The 23698-nt window shown below is 43.8% G+C and overlaps 1 protein-coding gene across 4 annotated transcripts in view; it reads left to right on the top strand.

The window, feature by feature from the left end:
* The window catches only part of fndc1 (fibronectin type III domain containing 1), a 291318-nt gene that overhangs the window by 178934 nt on the left and 88686 nt on the right, over positions 1–23698 (top strand). For 3 of the 4 annotated variants that reach the window (XR_013499658.1, XM_078229984.1, XM_078229982.1), the window contains exons 10-11: positions 613–801; positions 7200–8987. Coding sequence is in view for 3 of the 4 variants with exons in the window: in XM_078229984.1 (XP_078086110.1) it covers positions 613–801; positions 7200–8987 (1977 nt within the window). In the remaining variant the exon portion in view is untranslated. Of the gene's footprint in view, positions 1–545; positions 802–7199; positions 8988–23698 lie in introns of all 4 variants that reach the window. The other variant, XM_078229985.1, reaches the window with a different exon arrangement.

Genomic DNA, 23698 nt, shown 5'->3' with positions numbered 1-23698 from the left:
TGCCTGTAGGATCATACCAATAAAACATTCAGGAGAGGAGTGAAGGGAATACATGGTAAAACAAATTGGTGAGATAAAGATCATGTCCTCTAAATATAACTACTGTTCATTCAAATATTAATTGATTTACATTTAAATTTATGTTTTAATTATGTATAATTATACTGAAGATCTAAACGTTACATGTTACTCTCATGGGTGTTTAGTTAAATGTGTTACCTTCAAAATAAACAAAAATGGAAAGCTATTGTGGAGAAAAGGTCAATATCAAAGTCATTTATTATGTTGTAAAAGTTACGGTAATTGTTTTAATTAGATCCATACCAGTTAATTGTGTATTCATATTCATAATATTTCTTTAAATGAAATAGTTCTTGTGTATTTAGTATATTGCCGATCTAGTTTATTGTGGATTTCATGGATTCGGTCAGTGGTTCGGTCCCGTCTTATTACTATCTAATTTTTGTAATAGACTCCAGTTGTTTAGTGCATTGCTAATCAGTAAACATTAGCAATGCACCCTGTGATTCATTCTTCCCATACAGTATCTCCAGTGGAAAAGCAGAGTTGTTTTCAGTTGTCTCCTTCCAACCATCTGCCAAATCGTTTCAGAATACATTGTTTCATACGCCCCGGCTCTCAAACCATTCGGAGCAAAGACTGTTACTTTTTCTGGGGATGTTACAACTGCTATAGTTGATGGTCTGCAGCCTGGGGAGCGCTATGTTTTCAAAATTCGAGCAGCAAACCGGAGAGGACAAGGTCCTCAGTCTAAAGCCCTCAGTGTTGCTATGCAAAAAAGTAAGTATTGTATTCCTTTATAATGTGGCCTTCTATCAGCTCCAAGCTTATCGCTGGCATAAACACCCTCTTGATGACATTTTTGGCTGCTTTGTAAGTTCTATCTGAGCACAGTTAATCACAACTAATGTTGCACTAAAAATTATAGACCCTCTTATAATATAGGTGTGTCATACAATTCCAACTATTTATACAATAATATTCCAAAGTAAAATTGGACCGTTAGTTTTATCTTAATACAAGAATGGAATTTAAATAACAGACAGAAACCTTTTGGAAATACTCAGCAGTTTGACAGTATCTGTGAAAAGAGAAATAGAGCTAATTGCCGGAATTTTACCGCCCTTCCCGCCACAAGCATCGGAGCAGGTGAGAGGTGAACAATGGGAAGGTCTGTTGAACTCGGGCGGGATTTTACGGTTTCGGGATGAATGAGTCCGTAAAATCCCACCCAATGTCTCAGGTTAATGACCTTTCTTCAAAGACCTGAAACATTAACTTTGCTTTGCTCTCCATATGTGTTGCCAGATCTGCGGAGTATTCCCAGTATTTTCTCTCGCTATTTCAGATTTTAGCATTCCCAATATTTTGCTTTTGGTCTAGAAACAGCACTTGCCTGAAACATGAAAACCTAAATAGCTGGAAAAGACAGATTAATTCCAGGAATTAAATCAGAAAATGCTGGATAAATTTAGTAGATCTGGCAGCATCTGTGAAAGAGTTAACATTTCAAGTCCATATAATTCTTCTATGGACCTGGTTCTGTAGAAGGCTCATATGGACTCAAACCGTTAACTTTGTTTCTCTCTCCAGATACTGCCAGATCTGCTGAGTTATTCCAACATTTCTGTTTTTATTTCAGTTTTCCAGCATCTGCAGTCATTTGCTTTTGTTAATTCTAGGAGTGATTAGTCTCTACATATGTTGACCCACTGCATGTTTCTAGCTCTCCTGTTGTATGTAGTTATTTTCTCTTTGTACAATGGCTTTGATTGGCGTCATGGTGAGTTATGTTTACGAGAGAATGTAGGTTTTTATTAAATTGCAAGAATGAGATAGATGATATGAATTATGGGTTACAGAAATGTAGTTACTCTATGGGATAGAATAATCCAGCAAATGTGAGTCCAAATCCCACCATATCAGTTTTGAGAATTTGAATTCAAACCTGAATTATAAAAAACAACAAAAATAAGAAGTTGGTAACAGTAAGTGATAATGAATCTATTGGATACTCATAACAATCCAACTGATTTACTAACGTCCTTTCAATGGGCGGCACGGTAGCACAGTGGTTAGCACTGCTGCTTCACAGCTCCAGGGACCTGGGTTCGATTCCCGGCTCGGGTCACTGTCTGTGTGGAGTTTGCACATTTTCCTCGTGTCTGCGTGGGTTTCCTCCGGGTGCTCCGGTTTCCTCCCACAGTCCAAAGATGTGCGGGTTAGGTTGGTTGGCCATGCTAAAATTGCCCCTTAGTGTCCTGAGATGCGTAGGTTAGAGGGATTAGTGGGTAAAATATGTAGGGATATGGGGGTAGGGCCTGGTTGGGATTGTGGTCGGTGCAGACTCGATGGGCCGAATGGCCTCTTTCTGTACTGTAGGGTTTCTATGATTTCTAAGAAGCAAACCTGCTGTGCTTACCTTGTTGGGCCTATGTACAACTCCATTCCCCATAGGAATGGCAACCTTCCAGGATTGATCAGGAACAACTGAAGAATCTCTATGGAAATCCTATGAGCAAGTTGACAGAAAATTCATGGGACCACTCAGTCATTTTTTGCCAATTTTCTTTGTTTATTAATTGTTAAAAAAATTGTTGATAGAGTTGAAGGATCTTTAGCCAGGAGTCAAGAATCATTCAAATGGATCACAAAGATCCTTTTAGCTTCCTAATTTGTATAAGAAGGTGCAAAGATGGACAGGTCATGTAATCATAACACTGAGTAGAAATGGGATGGTTGGTGATCATCTGATGAAATCTCTCTAGAACAACTCCAACCAGTCTTAATGTAGATGACTCTTAACTGTCCTCAGGCTGAACAAGTCACTCAAATTGTATCAAACTGCCATGTTCTTAGGGCAACTCTGGATAGACAGCAAATGCTAAACTACATCCGAAGAATGAATATTACCTTTAAAAAAACACAGCTGGTGTAGAGCAAGGGGATGCGTGTCAGTATTCGGATAATAAGGTCAATGCTCTTGCATCATTTCCGATCCAAAGGCTTTGTTCTGGCACACTATTTTGTAAAATATTATAGAGTGGATCTCTGCTTGTACAAGTTTAATAATATGTGATTGCTTTGTCATACTTGAATTTTAGTTTTATTATAAATGAAAAGCAAAAAACCGCAGACTGTCGAGAATCAGAAATTTTAGCCTATTGCATTTCATGTAGCATATAATCGAAACTTTGAAACTTTCAGTTTTACTGCAAATATATTCAAAACATTAAAATACACATGTAATAAAGCTTTATATATGATTATCTACTGGCATTTTGACAGATTTAAAAGAAAATGACCATTAAAGGAAAACATTTTGAGAAATATGCATAATAAATATTATAAATTTGAAACATATATACATAAGCCTTTGTATTTTGGACTTGATTGGTTTGAAAAGAGTAGCCTGTGAGATTACCTGATTTCCCCAGGCTGGTGAGTCTAAATGCAGAGGACACAATCTCAGAATAATGGGTGGGTTATTTATTCATTTAAGTTTTATCCATTTAAGATGAAGTGAAGAACAATTCCTTCATTCAGAGAGTGATGAATCTTTGGAATTCTCTACCTCGGATAGCTATGGAAACTCGATCACCAAACATATTCAAGACAGAAAATAATAAACTCCTGAATACTAATGACATCAAGCAATAAAGGAAAGTATGGGAAAGTAGTGATGAAGGGGATGGTCAGTCGTGATCTAATTGAATGAGGAACATGCTTGGTGGGACGAATAGCCAATTCTGGCTCCTAAGTTCCTATAGGCACAGTATTTAGCACTGCTGACTCACAGCACCAGGGACCTGGTTTGATTCCGGCATTGGGTGACTGTCTGTCTGTGTGGATTTTGCACGTTCTCCCCCTGTAAAAATTGCTGAGAGTTGTAGTGGACAAGCCGAATTTCCTTAACCTCCTGAGAAAGTACAGGCATTGGTAGGCTTTCTTAACTATGGCCTTGGCATGGAGGGACCAGGACAGATTGTCAGTGATCTGAATACATAGAAACTTGAAGCTCGTGACTGTTTCCACTTCATCACCATTGATGTAGACAGGGACATGTCTTCTGTTACGCTTCCTGAAGTCAGTGACTATCTCTTTCGTTTTGCTGACATTGAGGGAGAGATTATTGTCATTGCACCAGTTCACCAGATTCTCAATCTCTTTCCTGTACTCCGTCTCATCATTGTTTGAGATCCAACCCTCTAGAGTGATGTCATCGGCAAACTTGAAAATGGAGTTGGAGCGGAAATTTGGCCACACAGTTATAGGTGCATAAGGAGTATGGTAAGAGGCTGAGGACACAGCCTTGTGGGGCACCAATACTGAAGATAATCATGGAGGAGGTGTTGTTGCCTATCCTTACTGATTGCGGTCTATGGGTTAGGAAGTCTTGGATCCAGTCACAGAGGGAAGAGGCGAGCCCTAGGCCATGGAGCTTGGAGATGAATTTTGTAGGAATAATGGTGTTGTACTCTGAGCTGTAGTCAATAAATAGGAGTTGACATAAGTATTCCAGGGTTGAATGTAGGGCTGGGGAGATGGCATCTGATGTGGATCTCTTGTGGCAATAGGCGAACTGTAATGGATCCAGGCAATCTGGGTGACTGAAGTTGATATGTCCCATGACTAACTTTTCAAAGAATTCATAATGATAGATGTCAGAGTCATGGGGCGGTAGTCATTAATGCACACTGCCAGGTTTTTCTTTTCTTTGATCGTCTTCTTGAAGCAGTTAGGGACCTCAGATCGGTGTATGGAAAGGTTAAAGATGTCTGCAAACACGTGAATAGGGTAGTTAAGATGACATATGGGACACTTGCTTTTATCAGTTGTGGCCTAGAGTATAAGAGGAGGGAGGTAATGTCAGAGCTGTACAGAAAGGTGGTTAGGCCACAGCTGGAGTACTGTGTGCAGTTCTGGTTACCTCACTATCGGAAGGAGATGATAGCAGTAGAGGAGGAACAGAGGAGGTTCACCAGAATGTTGCCTGGGATGGAACATTAGAGCTATACAAAGAGACTGGATAGACTTGGATTGTTTTCTTTAAAGCCAAGAAGGCTGAGGGGGTGAACATGATTGAGGTGTATAAGATTATGACGGAGAGGATGAATAGGAAGCAGCTGTTCCCCTTGGTTGTGCGGAGGTGGGGGGGGGGGGGGGGGGGGTGGGGAGTCAATCACATAGAGCATAGAACAGTACAGCACAGGAACAAGCCCTTCAGCCCATGATGTTGTGCCAAACATGACGCCAAATTAAACTAATCCCTTCTGCTTGCCCTTGGTCCATATCCCACTATTCGTTGCACTTTCATGTGCAAAAAGCCCCTAAAATGTGCCTATTGTATCTGCCTCCACTACCACCATTGGCAGCGCGTTCCAGACATCTACCACTCTGTAAAAAAAAAAGCTTGCCCCTCACATCTCCTTTGAACTTTCCCCCTCTCATCTTAAGTGCATGCCCCTCATATAGAGTCATAGAGGTTTACAGCATGGAAACAGGCCCTTCGGCCTAACTTGTTCATGCCACCCAATTTTTACCACTAAGCTAATCCCAATTGCCTGCATTTGCCCCATATCCCTCAATACCCATTTTACCTATGTAGCTATCTAAATGCTTTTTAAATGACAGAATTGTACCCACCTCTACTACTACCTCTGGCAGTTTGTTCCAGACACTCACCACCCTCTGTAGGGAAAGAAATTGTCCCTCTGGACCCTTTTGTATCTCTCCCCTCTCACCTTAAAATATTAGACATTTCAACCCTGGGAAAAAGATTCTGACTGTCAACCCTATCTATGCCTCACATAATTTTATCGACTTCTATCAGGTCTCTCCCCTCAGCCTCCGCCACTCCAGAGAAAACAATCCTAGTTTGTCCAGCCTCTCCTTATAGCTCATACCGTTTAATCATGGCAGCATCCTGGTAAACCTCTTCTGCACCCTCTTCAAGGCCTCCACATCCTTCCTGTAATGTGGCAACCAGAATTGAACGCAATTCTCTAACTGCAGCCTAACCAAAGTTTTATAAAGCTGCAACATGACATCCTGACTCTTGTACTCCAAATCCTGACCAATAAGGCCATCCAGCCTCCCTCCGTTGAAACCTAATACAGTTGTACTCCTTCTGATTTGATTGCTGTACTCTTATTTTGTTCACAGTCTGTGTCCCCTCGCCCTGCCAAATTATTTTAAACTCCTCCCAACAGCACTAGCAAACCCACCAGAGAATGTGGATATTGGCAATGGCTCAACAAGCAGAGGGATTGAGGAACAGATTAAAAGCAGGTAGATTTGATACATCAAAAGAATTGTAGCTTATTTGTTCTAGTTATTTGGTGGCACGATGGCACAGTGGTAGCACTGTTGCCTCTCAGCTCCAGGGACCCGGTTCAATTCCTGGCTTGGGTCACTGTCTGTGTGGAGTTTGCACATTCTCCCGGTGTCTGCGTGGGTTTCCTTCGGATGCTCCGGTTTCCTCCCACAGTCCAAAGATGTGCGGTTAGGTGGATTGACCATTCTAAATTGCCCCTTAGTGTCAGAGGGACTAAGTAGGTAACTGCATGGGGTTGTGGGGATAGGGCCTGGGTGGGATTGTGGTTGGTGCAGACTTGATGGGCCGAATGGCCTCCCTCTGCACTGAAGGATTCTATGATATCTTTCAGTTTATATTTCTCTGTTGTCACAAAAAGCAAAGTTAATAAAGAAAAAAGCATTCTAAGCTGGAAGGAGACAGTTAGTGTAGAAGAGGTAATCATTTAAATTGTTGGCAGTTATTCACCCAGAACTTTGGAGGTGTAGCCTATAAAATGAATCATGATCCCTATCTTCCGCATCAGATTTTATAACTTAAACATTCACAGTTAATTCAAAGAACTGTAAGTATTTTGAGGTAGAAATTTTAATTGGTATCCTATGCAACATTTGTTGTCATTTTCTGTACATTGTTTTTGTTGCGCTATTTTGAGTTTCCAGCCTGTTGTTTTTGAATGTTTGCTTTGCATTGCAATTTTTGAAAAAAAATAAAGCAATCTCTGATTGTATGATAGAGCATGGCTAGGCACTTCTGCAAGTTTTCAATATCTTTATTCAGCTGTTTTATTATTTCATTATGTATTTGGTCTTACAGAAAACTAGCATTTATATTCAGCAATATGCTCTGATTTTTTTGGTAGGCAATATTGCTGCAAGTTCCCATCGTAGAACTCATGACAAACCTCAAACTTCACCACGATCGGAATTCTCTTCAGCCTCCAAGTTCTTACCCACAATGCCTTCATCAAACTCACCATCTTTTTCATCTAGTTCTAAACCCATCTCTGGCTTCAGACCAAATGTGAGAAAGTCTTCCTCTCCCTTTCCTGTCTCCCGTTCACCATCATTGCAGTTTTCTCGTTCTGATACAAAAACAGCCCAAAAGTTGCCTTTCTCCTCTTCATTAATCCCTCCTGCCCCTCCCTCAACACCATCAAAACATTCAGCAACAAACTCCAGGGAAAACAGTCAACTGTTAACAAGATCTGCCTCTCCTGTGATCCCATCCAATAGAAATCCAACTCGGCTAAGAATGCCGAATTCCAAAGCAAATCTTCGAAAACAATTTACTTCTGGATCATCACCTGTTCAAACACAAAATGAGACAAAAGAACCAAATCGAGATCGGTCAAACCTTCAGACTACATCGACTTATCCTTCTGAGAGATCTATTTCTGTGTTTTCTGAGGATGATAAGGAACAGGAAAGTGAAGAGGGGGCGGAAGAAAAACTCAAAGAGGGAAACAAAAAAAAGAGTCGCATTTTAATACAGTTGAAGCAATCTAATCATAATTCAATGTTGAGTGGACAGACTTCAATTTCCCAGTCACCAAAGTCATTCTCTGTTCCTGATCCTAGACCTTTCACAAGAACAGCTTCAAATTCGCGTTCTTGGGACACTGCATCTTCCCTATCTTGGCCTAGCTCAAATCGAAGAACAGCAATTAGTAATCATGATAAAAAGCCAGTTTCCACATCATCTTCGCACTCACCTTCACAAAGAAATCCTTTATCAGGATCCAGTTTTGTTAAGACCAGACTTGTGTCTGGGACCCCAAAAAACACATTTTCACCACAATCTAATCCTCCTCCTGTCTTATCTTCATCGTCTTCATCCTTAGGAAATCATAGATCTTCTTGGGCAGATCCTCGCTCCAGTAATGATAGAAAGCAAACATCATCATCTTCCTTTGAAAGAAAACTAACTACTTCCAGTCGTTCTGCTCAGCATCTTCCATCTTCATCAGTTCAGTCTGCTGCTACACCCTCAGAAAATTCAGACAAATCTTCACTATTGAATCCTCACACAGGTTCTCGTCTTTCTAATACCATGCTGACATCAAGGGCTGAAAGAAAACCAGTTTCCTCTCAGTCCCATCAATCTTCATCAGTCCAATCCTCCTCTGTACCTTCAGGAAACTCGCATTCATATTTGCCGTCAAATCGACTTTCTACCTCCAGTATTGCCAATGCTAGGATACCAGACAATAAAAGTAAGCCATCTTTCTCTTCAGTACCATTACGAACTACCTCTTCTTCAGCTTCACAGGGATCCTCTCATCTAGCTGAACGAGCAAATTCCTACTTGAGTCCCAATGGTGCCAACAGAGACTTTATAGCCAGTCTGCCAATAAAACCAGTTACCTCTTTTGTAACTCAATCTATTCCTTCACCATATGTTCTGCCATCTTCAAAACATTCCACACAACAAGCATCTTCATTTCCTTCTGGCTCCAAGGAAACAGCTAGAAGACGACCTCTCTCCCCATCCTCACCACAAGTTCCTGCATCACGTCCACTTTCTCCACCTTCATCTCAGCAGCGTTTCCCAGGGATACGAACACGATTTCCTTCCAGGTCAGCTAACATAGGAGACCTTTTACGTACAGGAAGGTTTCGAAAATTTGGGAAGTCTCCTCCAAATCAATGTAAGTATGCACAAAATAATAATTGGATATACTGGAAACAATTGGGAGGGCTTGCAGCATTGTGAGAAGAGAAAAAGGCCCATGATTATCCATCAAAACTGGGAAATGTTGAAAAAGCACTACCAGAAAAAGAGGGATAAGGAACGAGGGAAGAAAAGAATGATTGTGCAAGGCAAAACAAACCCAGAGCAGGTGTAAATGCCAGAGGGAGCTCTGGAGGAGTACAAAGAAAGTAGGAAAGAACTCAAACGGGGAATTAGAAGGGCAAAAAGGGGTCACGAAATGTCCTTGGCAGACAGGATTAAGGAGAATCCCAAGGCATTTTATTCATACGTTAGGAACAAAAGGGTTGTCAGGGAAAAAATCGGACCTCTCAGGGACAAAAGTGGGGAATTATGCTTGGAGCCCAAAGAAGTAGGGGAGATCCTAAATGAATACTTTGCGTCGGTATTCACAAAGGAGAGGGATGTGTTGACAGGGAGTGTCTCGGAGGGGAGTGTTGAACCGTTGGATAAAATCTCCATTACAAGGGAGGAAGTGTTAGGTTTCTTAGAGAATATAAAGACTGACAAATCCCCAGGGCCTGATGGAATCTATCCAAGGCTGCTCAGGGAGACGAGAGATGAAATCGCTGGGCCTCTGACGCAGATCTTTGTCTCGTCACTGGACGCAGGTGAGGTCCCAGAGGATTGGAGGATAGCTAATGTGGTCCCGTTATTTAAGAAGGGTAGGAAGCATGACCCGGGTAATTATAGGCCGGTGAGCTTGACGTCCGTGGTGGGGAAGTTGTTGGAGAAGATTCTTAGAGATAGGATGTATGCGCATTGAGAAAGGAATAAACTCATTAACGATAGTCAGCATGGTTTTGTGAGAGGGAGGTCATGCCTCACTAACCTGGTGGAGTTTTTTGAAGAAGTGACCAGAATGGTTGACGAGGGAAGGGCCGTGGATGTCGTCTATATGGACTTTAGTAAAGCGTTTGACAAAGTCCCTCATGGTAGGGCTGGTGAAAAAGGTTGGATCTCATGTGATAAAGGGGGAGGTGGCTAGATGGGTGGAGAACTGGCTTGGTCACAGAAGACAGAGGGTGGTAGTGGAAGGGTCTTTTTCCGGCTGGAGGCCTGTGACTAGTGGTGTTCCGCAGGGCTCTGTATTGGGACCTCTGCTGTTTGTGATTTATATAAACGATCTGGAAGAAGGTGTAACTGGGGTGATCAGCAAGTTTGCGGACGACACAAAATTGGCAGGGCTTGCAGACAGTGAGGAGCATTGTCAGAAGCTACAGAAGGATATAGATAGGTTGGAAATTTGGGCAAAGAAATGGCAGATGGAGTTCAATCCTGATAAATGCGAAGTGATGCATTTTGGTAGAAATAATGTAGGGAGGAGCTATATGATAAATGGCAGAACCATAAAGGGTGTAGATACGCAGAGGGACCTGGGTGTGCAAGTCCACAGATCCTTGAAGGTGACGTCACAGGTGGAGAAGGTGGTGAAGAAGGCATATGGCGTGCTTGCCTTTATAGGACGGGGCATAGAGTATAAAAGTTGGGGTCTGATGTTGCAGATGTATAGAACGTTGGTTCGGCCGCATTTGGAATACTGTGCCCAGTTCTGGTCGCCACACTACCAGAAGGACGTGGAGGCTTTGGAGAGAGTACAGAGGAGGTTTACCAGGATGTTGCCTGGTATGGAGGGGCTTAGTTATGAGGAGAGATTGGGTAAACTGGGGTTGTTCTCCCTGGAAAGACGGAGGATGAGGGGAGACTTAATAGAGGTGTATAAAATTATGAAAGGCATAGATAGGGTGAACGGTGGGAAGCTTTTCCCCAGGTTGGTGGTGACGTTCACGAGGGGTCATAGGTTCAAGGTGAAGGGGGGGAGGTTTAACACAGATATCAGAAGGACATATTTTAGACAGAGGGTGGTGGGGGCCTGGAATGCGCTGCCAGGCAAGGTGGTGGAGGCGGACACACTGGGAACGTTTAAGACTTATCTAGATAGCCATATGAACGGAGTGGGAATGGAGGGATACAAAAGAATGGTCTAGTTTGGACCAGGGAGCGGCACGGGCTTGGAGGGCAGAAGGGCCTGTTCCTGTGCTGTATTGTTCTTTGTTCTATAGCAAAATAGTCATGGGGAAGAAATGCGTAGAAAATCTAGCAAAGAGAAGTAATTTGCACGATGTAGAAATGTGATCTCGGAAATGCAGACCAGCTTGCTGGCTATGTATATACAGCGAATCCCCATCCCAAATACCAGCCCCCCATTATCCATTACTCCCAGTAACCACTCTCTGTTTGAGAAATGAGGAACAGTTGTTAAGATCTACAGTTCTTAAAATTAATTTTAAGGACAGAAGGCATTTAAGTGCATAGTAGAAAGATGAGGTGTTGTTCCATAATTGAAACTTCAATTGAAACTACAACGATATTCAGCAGGATCTGGAGAGTGTAGATTGGGGGAGGCTGTTTGAGGGTAAATCAACATCCGACATGTGGGAGTCTTTCAAATGTCAGTTGATTAGAATTCAGGACCGGCATGTACCTGTGAGGATGAAGGATAAGTGTGGCATGTATCGGGAACCCTGGATAACGAGGAATATTATGAGCCTTATCGAAAAGAAAAAGGAAACATTCGTAAGGTCTAAAAGGCTTAGGACAGGTGAAGAATATAAAAAATGTAGGAAGGAACGTAAGGAAGGAGTTAGGACGGCTAAAAGGGGTCATGAAAAGTCCTTGGCAAACAGGATTAAGGAAAATCCTAAGGCATTTTATACGTATGTATAGACCAAGAGGGTAGCTAGAGAAAGGGTTGGTCCACTCGAGGATAGTGGAGGGAATCTATGCATGGAACCAGAGAAAACGGGCGAGATACTAAATGAATACTTTGCCTCAGTATTCCCCAAAGAGAGGGACTTGATGGATGAGGATCATAGGGTAGGGTGTGCAGATATTCTGGGTCATGTCGATATCAAAAAGGAGGTGGTATTGGGCATTTTAAAAAGCATTAAAATAGATAAGTCCCCAGGGCCTGATGGGATCTACCCCAGAATACTGAGGGAGGCAAGGATGGAAGTTGCTGGGCCTTGACAGAAATCTTTGTATCCTCATTGGCTACAGGTGAAGTTCCAGAGGACCATAGGATAGCCAATGTTGTTCCATTGTTTAAGAAGGGCAGCAGGGATAATCCAGGAAATTATAGGCTGGTGGTCAGTGGTAGGGAAATTATTGGAAAAGATTCTTAGGGATTTACTCACATTTGGAAACAAATGGACTTATTAATGATAGCATGGTTTTGTGAAGGTTCTTGATCCTTGATCAAGGTTTTCGAGGCAGTGACGTAGATGATAGATGAGGGAAAGACAGTGGATGTTGTATACATGGACTTCCGTAAAGCTTTTGACAAGGTACCTAATGGTAGACTGGTACGAAAGGTGAAGCCACACGGGATCAGAGGAGAGCTGGCAAGAAGGATACAGAACTGGCTTTGCCATAGAAGACAGAGGGTAGCAATTGAGGGGTCCTTTTCTGAATGGTAGCCTGTGACTAGTAGTGTTCCACAGGGATCAGTTCTGGGAACTTTGTTGTTCATAGTATGTATAAATGATTGTTGTTCCATTGCTCTGATTAGTAAGTTCGCAGACAACACAAAAATTGGTGGAGTTGCGGATAGTGAAGATGATTGTCAGAGGATACAGCAAGATGTAGACCAATTGGAGACTTGGGCGGAGAAATGGCAAATGGAGTTTAATCTGGACAAGTGTAAGATAATGTAAAATGCACAAAAGGTCCAATGCATGTAGGAATTATACAGTAATGGTTGAACCCTTGGGAGTATTGACAGGCAGAGAGATCTGGGCGTACAAGTCAAGACAGCATGCGGCATTCTTGCCTTCATTGGTCGGAGCATTGAATATAAAAATTGCCAGATTATGCTAGTTAGGCCTCATTTAGAATATTGTGTACAATTCTGGTCGCCACACTATCAAAAGGATGTGGATGCTTTGGGAGAGGTTTACCAAGATGTTGCCTGGTCTGGAGAGTATTAGCTATGAGGAGAGGTTGGATAAACTTTGTTTGTTCTCACTGGAATGACGGAGGTTGAGGGGGTGACCTGTTACAAGATTGAGTGGCATGGACGGAGTGGATAGTCAGATTCTTTCCTAGAGTAGAAAAGTCAGATACTAGGTTTAAGGTGCGTGGGGAAAAGTTTAGAGGAGATGTGCGAGGCAAGTTTTTTTACACAGAGGGTGGTGAATGTCTGGAACGTGCTGCCTGGGGAGGTGGTGGGAGCAGGTATGATAGCAGTATTTAAGGGGCAACTAGACGAATACATGAATAGGATGGGAATGGAAGGATACAGACTCCATAAGTACATATGGTTTTAGTTTAAGCAGGCATCATGATCAGCGCAGGTTGGAGGGCCGAAGGGCCTGTTCCTGTGCATTACGTTTCTTTGTTCTTTGATGCAGAAAGTCAATTACAGAGGTGTTCGTGGGGACAGAGAATTAAAGAGGTAAATAATCAAATCCTCAGGGCCATACCTGCAGATTGCGAGAGATGTACAGCGAAGTAATGATCCAGACTGTGTTTGATTTCCTCAATGTCGGGGAGACAGCATTGTGAAATGCTAATTCTGTTCCTCGCTCCACAGATTCTGCTTGCGTCAAGTGTTTGAAGTATTTCCTGTTTTGAAGTTAGATTCCCAGCAATTACTGACTTTTGCATCCCTTTAGGTATTTGCAAAGGTCAGCCAATTTTTCTGCCCACCCCACAATGTGTTTCGCGGCGGTGGAGGTGACCCGCCATGGTCGCCAGTGGAATCCTCTGGTCCTGGCCCATTGCTGCACCCCATGCTGCTGGGTAATTCACAACTGGGGTTTGCCATTGGTGGAACTGGAAGATCACACTAGCAGAACAGCTGGAAAATTCTGGCGACCTTTGTTACAGTCTTAATATGAAATTATTTTGTTTTCTTTTTGAAGCTTTTTCCCAGGGTGGAAGAGTCAATTACTCGGGGGCATAGATTTAAGGTGCGAGGGACGAGGTTTAAAGGAGATGTACGAGGCAAGTTTTTTTTACAGAGGGTGGTGGCTGCCTGGAACTCTCTGCCAGGGGAAGTCGTGGAAGCAGATACAGTAGTGAGTTTTAAGGGGCATCTGGACAAATACATAAATAGGATGGGAATAGAGGGATACGGTTCCCGGAAGGGTAGGGGGTTTTAGTTCAGTCGGGCAGCATGGTGGGTGCAGGCTTGGAGGGCTGAAGGGTCTATTCCTGTGCTGTAATTTTCTTTGTTCTTTGTTCTAATCTTTACGATAAAAACAAAAACAGACTAATGCTGATTGCAAAATCATCAGGCAACCAAGAATTTGCAAGAATTCATAAGAATAGGAAGATGATACAAGAGCAGATACGAAGGGTAGCTCGTAAATTTACAAGCAATTATAACAGCTCCGAGAGTGATAGTCACTAGGCATGATAGATATGGTAGATCTCCTATGCCAAGGAGATTAGCTGGCACAAGATCCTGGCCACCCGCACTCACCATTCTGATACCAACTATAGCTGCAAATCCTAGTACAAGCAACACACCTGCAGACTTCGAGATATAAAAATGGTATTAAAAATGCAATTGCTCAAAAATATGCTGCCATGAATATAAAAGATTAATGAGTTATCTGATTGAGGTGTTTAAGATGATTAAAGGAGTCGATTTGGTAGATAGAGAGAATCTATTTCCTTTCATGGGCATGTCCAGAAAAAGGGGGAAGAGTCTCAAAAATAAAGCTTGATTTTATGCATGAGGTCTAACTTGGACTAAAAGACAACATGTTAAGTGGGAGTAAGCTAACTGGGCCTGTTTATTAATACATCTTAAGTTTAGCACAGTCAATGCTAAACTGGCTTGACGAGCACCACCCAAGGCGGAGCATGTGTCCTGGGTCACCTGACCCATTCTGTTAAAGAGGCATGCCCCTGACCTGTTCTCTTAAAGCGCATGCTGCCAACATACATAATATTTGTCCCCTCTTACTTCAAAACCCTCCCATATAGCATATATATGTTTTTAACTCACTTATATACTGATTGAGCCAAACATATATACACACACACTTCAACTGTATACAAAAACATGATGTGGAGATGTCGGCGTTGGACTGGGGTAAACACAGTAATGAGTCTAACAACACCAGGTTAAAGTCCAACAGGTTTATTTGGTAGCAAACACCACTAGTTGAGATCTTCCACTCACCTGACGAAGGAGCAGCGCTCGGAAAGCTAGTGGCGTTTGCTACCAAATAAACCTGTTGGATTTTAACCTGGTGTTGTTGGACTCCTTACTACAAAAACATGAACAGTGAATTAAAATATCAATGTTCGCTTAAATGTCAACATAGACATAATCAGTCTATCTGGAGGACGATGGTCTTCTTGCCTCGGGAGTCTTCTCGGGCATTCTTCCCTGAATTTCCAGAAGCTCTCGAGCCTCCTCTCTCGCTTGGTTACTGTGTCCTGTAGACTTTACCAACGTTTCCTGTCTGGGAAAAACTACCTCTGCTTCAGGTACACTTGACTCAGTCGGTTCCTTTGGCTCCGCCTGCAAGGACTCCGGATCAGGAAGGACTCCCTCCTTTGATGTGGAGCAGCCACCAGCTGATCCGTGCAACTTCCAGACCCGCTCGTCCTGGGTCTGTACAGTGTATGACAATAGCCCGATCTGAGCCACCACTGTCACTGGAACCCATTTCTCACCCAACATGTAGTTCCTCGCAAACACGGTTTTTCCTTTCCTGAACTTCCTTAACTTGGAATTCCTCTCCCTTCAGGTCATCAGACCTTCCTGGTTCTTTGCCACCACTTCTCTCGGCTCCTCTGGCCACGTTGGGTCGAAGTGGTCCATAATTTGCAACCAAATATCAACGAAGCTGGGGAACATTAGGTCGTTGCATGAGGTGTGTCATGATAGGTATTTAGAAATTGATTCACTCACCCCTTGGGAAACCTTAAGCGCATGCTTTAAGGTCTGAACAAACCTTTCCACCTGGCCATTTGTCGCAGGGTGACAGAGTCAACCTCACCTCTCGCACTCCTTGATGGTCGAGGTATTCCTCCAACTCCATTGCCCCAAACTGTGGGCTGTTGTCACTCACCACTTGTTTGGGATTCCAAATCGAGCAAACAATTCATCGAATTGATCTATTGTCACACATGCAGACACTTGACTTCATAGTTGCTACTTCTGGCCATTTTGAGCGGGCATCGACCACCACCAATAACACTTTTCCTTTCACTGGACCTGCAAAGTCTACGTGGATCTTTTGCCAAGGAGCTTCAGGCCATTCCTATGGATGGAGGGGCAACAATGGTGGTGCTTTGCGCACTATAGTGCGAGATTCATAAGAACCTGCCTCAATCTGGGAGTCTTCACTTGGCCACCAAAAATAGCTCCTGGCAATCTCCTTCATTCACAACACTCCCGGGTGTCTTTGGTGTACTTGTTCCAGCACTTTTCCTCCTAATGAGGGAGGATTGACCACTCTCTTCCCCACAATAGACATCAGTGTGTTATGGACAATTCACACCTCCTGGACAGGTAGGGGTGCAAATCATGCTGATTTCTATGAATAGTTTTCCCTCGAGACTAAATCCTTTGCTTCACTTAAGACAGCGTTTGTTTTGGCATTTCAGATCTGGCCTGCAGGCACTGGTGCCTTATCATCTAGTTGAAAATACATCATTTTCAAATGCCAATCAGGAACATCCATTCCTCCAGACAGAGGCAGCCTTATAAAAGCATTAGCATTCTGATTCTTGATACCATATATCGTAGGAGTATGTTTATAACAGTAGTAATGTGGAGATGCCGGCGTTGGACTGGGGTAAACACAGTAAGGAGTCTAACACCACCAGGTCAAAGTCCAACAGGTTTATTTGGTAGCAAACGCCACTAGCTCAATTGAGTTTGTGTCTTTATATGCCCTGTTTGCTGTTTATGAGCAGATCTCCCACTCACCTGACGAAGGAGCAGCGCTCCGAAAGCTAGTGACGTTTGCTACCAAATAAACCTGTTGGACTTTAACCTGGTGTTGTTAGACTCCTTACTGTGTATAACAGTAGTACCCATCTTTATAGGCATGCTGCCGCCATGGATGGTATTTTGGTACTGACCCGAAAATGGTGGTGAGGGGCCTATGATCAGTTAACAGCACAAAATAACGGCCATATAGGAAATGTGAGAATCTCTTCACCCGAAATATGATTCTCAATCCCTTAGAAACATAGAAAAACTACAGCACAAACAGGCCCTTCGGCCCACAAGTTGTGCCGAACACATCCCTACCTTCTAGACCTACCTATAACCCTCCATCCTATTAAGCTCCATGTACTCATCCAGGAGTCTCTTAAAAGACCCTATTGAGTTTGCCTCCACCACCACTGACGGCAGCCGATTCCACTCGCCCACCACCCTCTGTGTGAAAAACTTACCCCTAACATCTCCCCTGTACCTACCCCCCAGCACCTTAAACCTGTGTCCTCTCGTAGCAGCCATTTCCACCCTGGGAAAAAGCCTCTGAGAGTCCACCCGATCTATGCCTCTCAACATCTTATACACCTCTAATAGGTCTTCTCTCATCCTTCGTTTCTCCAAGGAGAAAAGACTGAGCTCCCTCAGCCTATCCTCATAAGGCATGCCACTCAATCCAGGCAACATCCTTGTAAATCTCCTCTGCACCCTTTCAATCTTTTCCACATCCTTCCTATAGTGAGGCGACCAGAACTGAGCACAGTACTCCAAGTGGGGTCTGACGAGGGTCTTATATAGCTGCATCATTATCCCCGGACTCCTAAACTCAATCCCTCGATTGATAAAGGCCAGCACACCATACTCCTTCTTAACCACCTCCTCCACCTGCGGGGCCGATTTTAGAGTCCTATGGACCCGGACCCCAAGGTCCTTCTGATCCTCTACAGTACTGAGAGTCTTTCCCTTTATATTGTACTCCTTCATCCCATTTGACCTGCCAAAATGGACCACGACGCATCCCTTCTCGACCTGGGCATAATTTTTCTCTCTTTTTGTCAAAGACCTTGACGTAAAGGCAATGGGCCTTTCTTCTCCATTAGACAGTATGTGTGACAATACAGTGCCAATCTCATAAGATGAGGCATCACAGGATAATTGCAGTGGCAACTTCGGGTCGAAATGGGTTAGCAGTTCTGACCTTTGTTTTATCCCCCAGTAAGCCTCTTCACAGCCCTGGGTCCATCTCTATGGTCAGCCTTTACCAAGCCGTCGGTGTAACGGTTTAAACACAGTGGCCAGATTTGCTGCGAATTTGCCATAATAATTCACCGCCCCAAGGAACAATCGCAACTGCAATGCGTTCTCTGGTCTAGGATCTTTCATAATGGCATCCGTTTTCCTGGGTGCCTTGTGGAGTCCCTCACTATCAATGATGTGGCCCAGGTACAAAGAACAAAGAACTGTACAGCACAGGAACAGGCCCATTGGCCCTCCAAGATTGCGCTGATCATGATGCTTGCCTAAACTAAAACCGTATGCACTTATGGAGTCTGTATACTTCCATTCCCATCCTATTCATGTATTTGGCTAGATGCCCCTTAAATGCTGCTATCGTATCTGCTCCCACCACCTCCCGGGCAGCACATTCCAGACATTCACCATCAGGAATTCAATCAAATCTTAAAGAATTTGCATTTTTCTTTCTTTACTTGCAGGCCATGCTTCTGCAACTTTCTGAAGGTCTCCTAAGTTCTTCAAATGCTCTTCTTTGGTAGAGTTTGACATTAATATATCATCCAGTAACAGTGGATCCTGAGTAATCCACTTAGAATTTGATCCATTGCCCTCTGGAAAAGGGCTGATGGCGATGTGATGCCGAAGGGAAGACGCTTTTAACGGAAAAACCCCCAATGAGTTATTATCATCAGAGGTGGTTGGGACTCTTCTGCGACCCCCCCATTTGGAGATAGGCCTGAGGCAAGTCCATCTTCAAAAAATTCTTACCTCCTGCCAAATCCACTAAACAGGTCCTCAATAAGAGGAAGTGGGTATTGATCTGCACACAGAGCTGGGTTGACAGTGACCTTGAAGTCCCCACAGATTTTCAAGATGCCATCTGTCTTCAAAACTGGAACAATTGGGGTGGCCCATTCGCTGGTGGTGACTGGTTCCAGCACCCCATGCTCAGCAGTCATTCGAATTCAGCCTCCACCTTTGGCTGCATGGCATATGGTACCAGACGCACCTTCAGACTCCTTGGACGAGTCTCTGAATTCAGTTGAATCTTAATCTTGATCCCTTTCATCTCATGCAGGGTCCCTGAGATGCAGAGGTTAGAGGCATTAGTGGGTAAATATTTGGGATATGGGGGTAGGGCCTGGGTGGGATTGTGGTCGGTGCAGACTCGATTGGTCGAATGGCCTCTTTCTGTACTGTAGGGTTTCTATGATTCTATGATGCAGGGTCCCCTTGAACACGTCCTCATATCTCCCCAGAAGGTCGTGTAAACTTGTTCTCGAATCCGCCAGCCTAATTACCACACCTCCAATTTAATTTTAATTTCTGCAACCAGGAATGTCCAAATAAAGCAGGGTAGACACCCTTAACCACATACAGTGGTAGCTCAGCACACTGGTCCTTCAGTTGTACCATTACCAGTATGTTTCCTCTCAGTGGCACCACTTGTTTTGTGTGAGTCATAGACAGCTTGGTTGACAAGCATGGAAACAGGCCCTTCGGCCCAACTTGTCCATGCCGTCCTTTTTTTTAAAACCCCTGAGCTAATCCCAATTGCCCGCATTAGGCCCATATCCCTCTATACCCATCGTACCCATGTAACTATCTAAATGCTTTTTAAAAGGTAAAATTGTACCCGCCTCTACTACTACCTCTGGCAGCTTGTTCCAGACACTCACCACCCTCTGTGTGAAAATATTGCCCCTCCGGACACTTTTGTATCTCTCCCCGCTCACCTTAAACCTATGCCCTCTAGTTTTAGACTCCCCTACCTTTGAGAAAAGATATTGACTATCTACCTTGTCTGTGCCCCTCATTATTTTATAGACCTCTATAAGGTCACCCCTCAGCCTCCTACGCTCCAGAGAAAAAAGTCTCAGTCTTTTGGGAGGCAAGGGATGAGATTGCAGAGCCTTTGGCTTTGATCTTTGGGTCCTCGCTGTCCACGGGGATGGTGCCAGAGGACTGGAGAATGGCGAATGTTGTTCCTCTGTTTAAGAAAGGGAATAGAAATGACCCTGGTAATTATAGACCGGTTAGTCTTACTTCGGTGGTTGGTAAATTGATGGAAAAGGTCCTTAGTGATGGGATTTACGACCATTTAGAAAGATGCGGATTAATCCGGGATAGTCAGCACGGATTCGTGAAGGGCAAGTCGTGCCTCACAAATTTGATAGAATTTTTTGAGGAGGTAACTAAGTATGTTGATGAAGGTAGGGCAGTTGATGTCATATACATGGATTTTAGTAAGGCGTTTGATAAGGTCCCCCATGGTTGGCTTATGATGAAAGTGAGGAGGTGTGAGATAGAGGGAAAGTTGGCCGATTGGATAGGTAACTGGCTGTCTGATCGAAGACAGAGGGTGGTGGTGGATGGAAAATTTTTGGACTGGAGGCAGGTTGCTAGCGGAGTGCCGCAGGGATCAGTGCTTGGTCCTCTGCTCTTTGTGATTTTTATTAATGACTTAGAGGAGGGGGCTGAAGGGTGGATCAGTAAATTTGCTGATGACACCAAAATTGGAGGAGTAGTGGATGAGGTGGAGGGCTGTTGTAGACTGCAAAGAGATGTAGATAGGATGCAAAGCTGGGCTGAAAAATGGCAAATGGAGTTTAACCCTGATAAATGTGAGGTGATTCATTTTGGTAGGACTAACTTAAATGTGGATTACAGGGTCAAAGGTAGGGTTCTGAAGACTGTGGAGGAACAGAGAGATCTTGGGGTTCATATCCACAGATCTCTAAAGGTTGCCACTCAAGTGGATAGAGCCGTGAAGAAGGCCTATAGTGTGTTAGCTTTTATTAACGGGGGTTTGAGTTTAAGAGCCGTGGGGTTATGCTGCAACTGTACAGGACCTTGGTGAGACCACATTTGGAATATTGTGTGCAGTTCTGGTCACCTCACTATAAGAAGGATGTGGAAGCGCTGGAAAGAGTGCAGAGGAGATTTACCAGGATGCTGCCTGGTTTGGAGGGTAGGTCTTATGAGGAAAGGTTGAGGGAGCTAGGGCTGTTCTCTCTGGAGCGGAGGAGGCTGAGGGGAGACTTAATAGAGGTTTATAAAATGATGAAGGGGATAGATAGAGTGAACGTTCAAAGACTATTTCCTCGGGTGGATGGCGCTATTACAAGGGGGCATAACTATAGGGTTCGTGGTGGGAGATACAGGAAGGATATCAGAGGTAGGTTCTTTACGCAGAGAGTGGTTGGGGTGTGGAATGGACTGCCTGCAGTGATAGTGGAGTCAGACACTTTAGGAACATTTAAGCGGTTATTGGATAGGCACATGGAGCACACCAGGATGGTAGGGAGTGGGATAGCTTGATCTTGGTTTCAGATAAAGCTCGGCACAACATCGTGGGCCGAAGGGCCTGTTCTGTGCTGTACTGTTCTATGTTCTATGTCTATTCAGCCTCTCCTTATAATTCAATCCATCAAGTCCCAGTAGCATCTTAGTAAATCTTTTCTGCACTCTTTCTAGTTTAATAATATCCTTTCTAGAATAGGATGACCAGAATTGCACACAGTATTCCAAGTGTGGCCTTACCAATGTCTTGTACAACTTCAACAAGACGCCCCAACTCCTGTATTCAATGTTCTGACCGATGAAAGCAAGCATGCCGAATGCCTTCTTCACCACTCTGTCCACCTGTGACTCCACTTTCAAGGAGCTATGAACATGCACCCCTAGATCTCTTTGTTCTGTAACTCTCCCCAATGCCCTACCATTAACTGAGTAAGTCCTGCCCTGCTTCAATCTATCAAAATGCATCACCTCGCATTTGTCTAAATTAAACTCCATCTGCCATTCGTCAGCCCACGAGCCCAATTGATCAAGATCCCGTTGCAATTGGAGATAACTTTCTTCACTGTCCACTATGCCACCAATCTTGGTGTCATCTGCAAACTTACTAACCATGCCCCCTATATTCTCATCCAAATCATTAATATAAATGACAAATAACAGTGGACCCAGCACTGATCCCTGAGGCACACCGCTGGTCACAGGCCTCCAGTTTAAAAAACAACCCTCTACAACCACCCTCTGGCTTCTGTCAAGAAGCCAATTTTGTATCCATTTAGATACCTCACCCTGGATCCTGTGAGATTTAACCTTATGCAACAACCTACCATGCGGTACATTGTCAAAGGCCTTGCTAAAGTCCATGTAGACAACATCAACTGCACTGCCCTCATCTACCTTCTTGGTTACCCCTTCAAAAAACTCAATTAAATTTGTGAGACATGATTTTCCACTCACAAAACCATGCTGACTGTCCTTGTATCTCTAAGTACCTGTAGATCCTGTCTCTCAAAATATCTTCCAACAATTTACCCACCACAGATGTGAGGATCACTGGCCTGTAGTTCCCAGGCTTTTCCCTGCAGCCCTTTTTAAACAAAGGCACAACATTTGCCATCCAATCTTCAGGCACCTCACCCGTGACTATCGATGATTCAAATATCTCGGCTAGGGGACCCGCAATTTCCTCCCTAGCCTCCCACAATGTCCTGGGATATACCCCATCAGATCCCGGGGATTTATCTACCTTGATGCGCTTTAAGACTTCCAGCACCTCCTTCTCTGTAATATGTACACTCCTCAAGACATCACTATTTATCTCCCCAAGTTCCCTAACATCCATGCTTTTCTCAACAGTAAATACTGATGAGAAATATTCATTTAGGATCTCACCGATCTCATGTGGATCCGCACATAGATGACCTTGTTGATCCTGAAGAGGCCCTACTCTCCCCCTTGTTACTCTTGCGGTTACAAGTGGTGTACCTCAGGGATCTGTTTTGGGGCCACTGCTGTTTGTAATATTTATTAATGATCTGGATGAGGGTATAGTTGGGTGGATTAGCAAATTTGCTGATGACACCAAAGTCGGTGGTGTGGTAGACAGTGAGGAAGGGTGTCGTAGTTTGCAGGAAGACTTAGACAGGTTGCAAAGTTGGGCCGAGAGGTGGCGGATGGAGTTTAATGCGGAGAAGTGTGAGGTAATTCACTTTGGTAGGAATAACAGATGTGTTGAGTATAGGGCTAACGGGAGGACTTTGAATAGTGTGGAGGAGCAGAGGGATCTAGGTGTATGTGTGCATAGATCCCTGAAAGTTGGGAATCAAGTAGATAAGGTTGTTAAGAAGGCATATGGTGTCTTGGCGTTTATTGGTAGGGGGATTGAATTTAGGAGTCGTAGCGTTATGTTGCAACTGTACACAACTCTGGTGCGGCCGCACTTGGAGTACTGTGTGCAGTTCTGGTCCCCACATTACAGGAAGGATGTGGAGGCTTTGGAGAGGGTGCAGAGGAGGTTTACCAGGATGTTGCCTGGTATGGAGGGGAGATCCTATGAGGAGAGGCTGAGGGATTTGGGATTGTTTTCGCTGGAAAGGCGGCGGCTAAGAGGGGATCTTATTGAAACATATAAGATGATTAGAGGT

The sequence above is a fragment of the Mustelus asterias genome, chromosome 15 (assembly GCF_964213995.1).
Source record: "Mustelus asterias chromosome 15, sMusAst1.hap1.1, whole genome shotgun sequence".
NCBI classification, from domain to species: domain Eukaryota; kingdom Metazoa; phylum Chordata; class Chondrichthyes; order Carcharhiniformes; family Triakidae; genus Mustelus; species Mustelus asterias.
The sequence above is the reverse complement of the archived record's forward strand: the minus strand, read 5'-3'. Positions and strand labels throughout refer to the sequence as shown.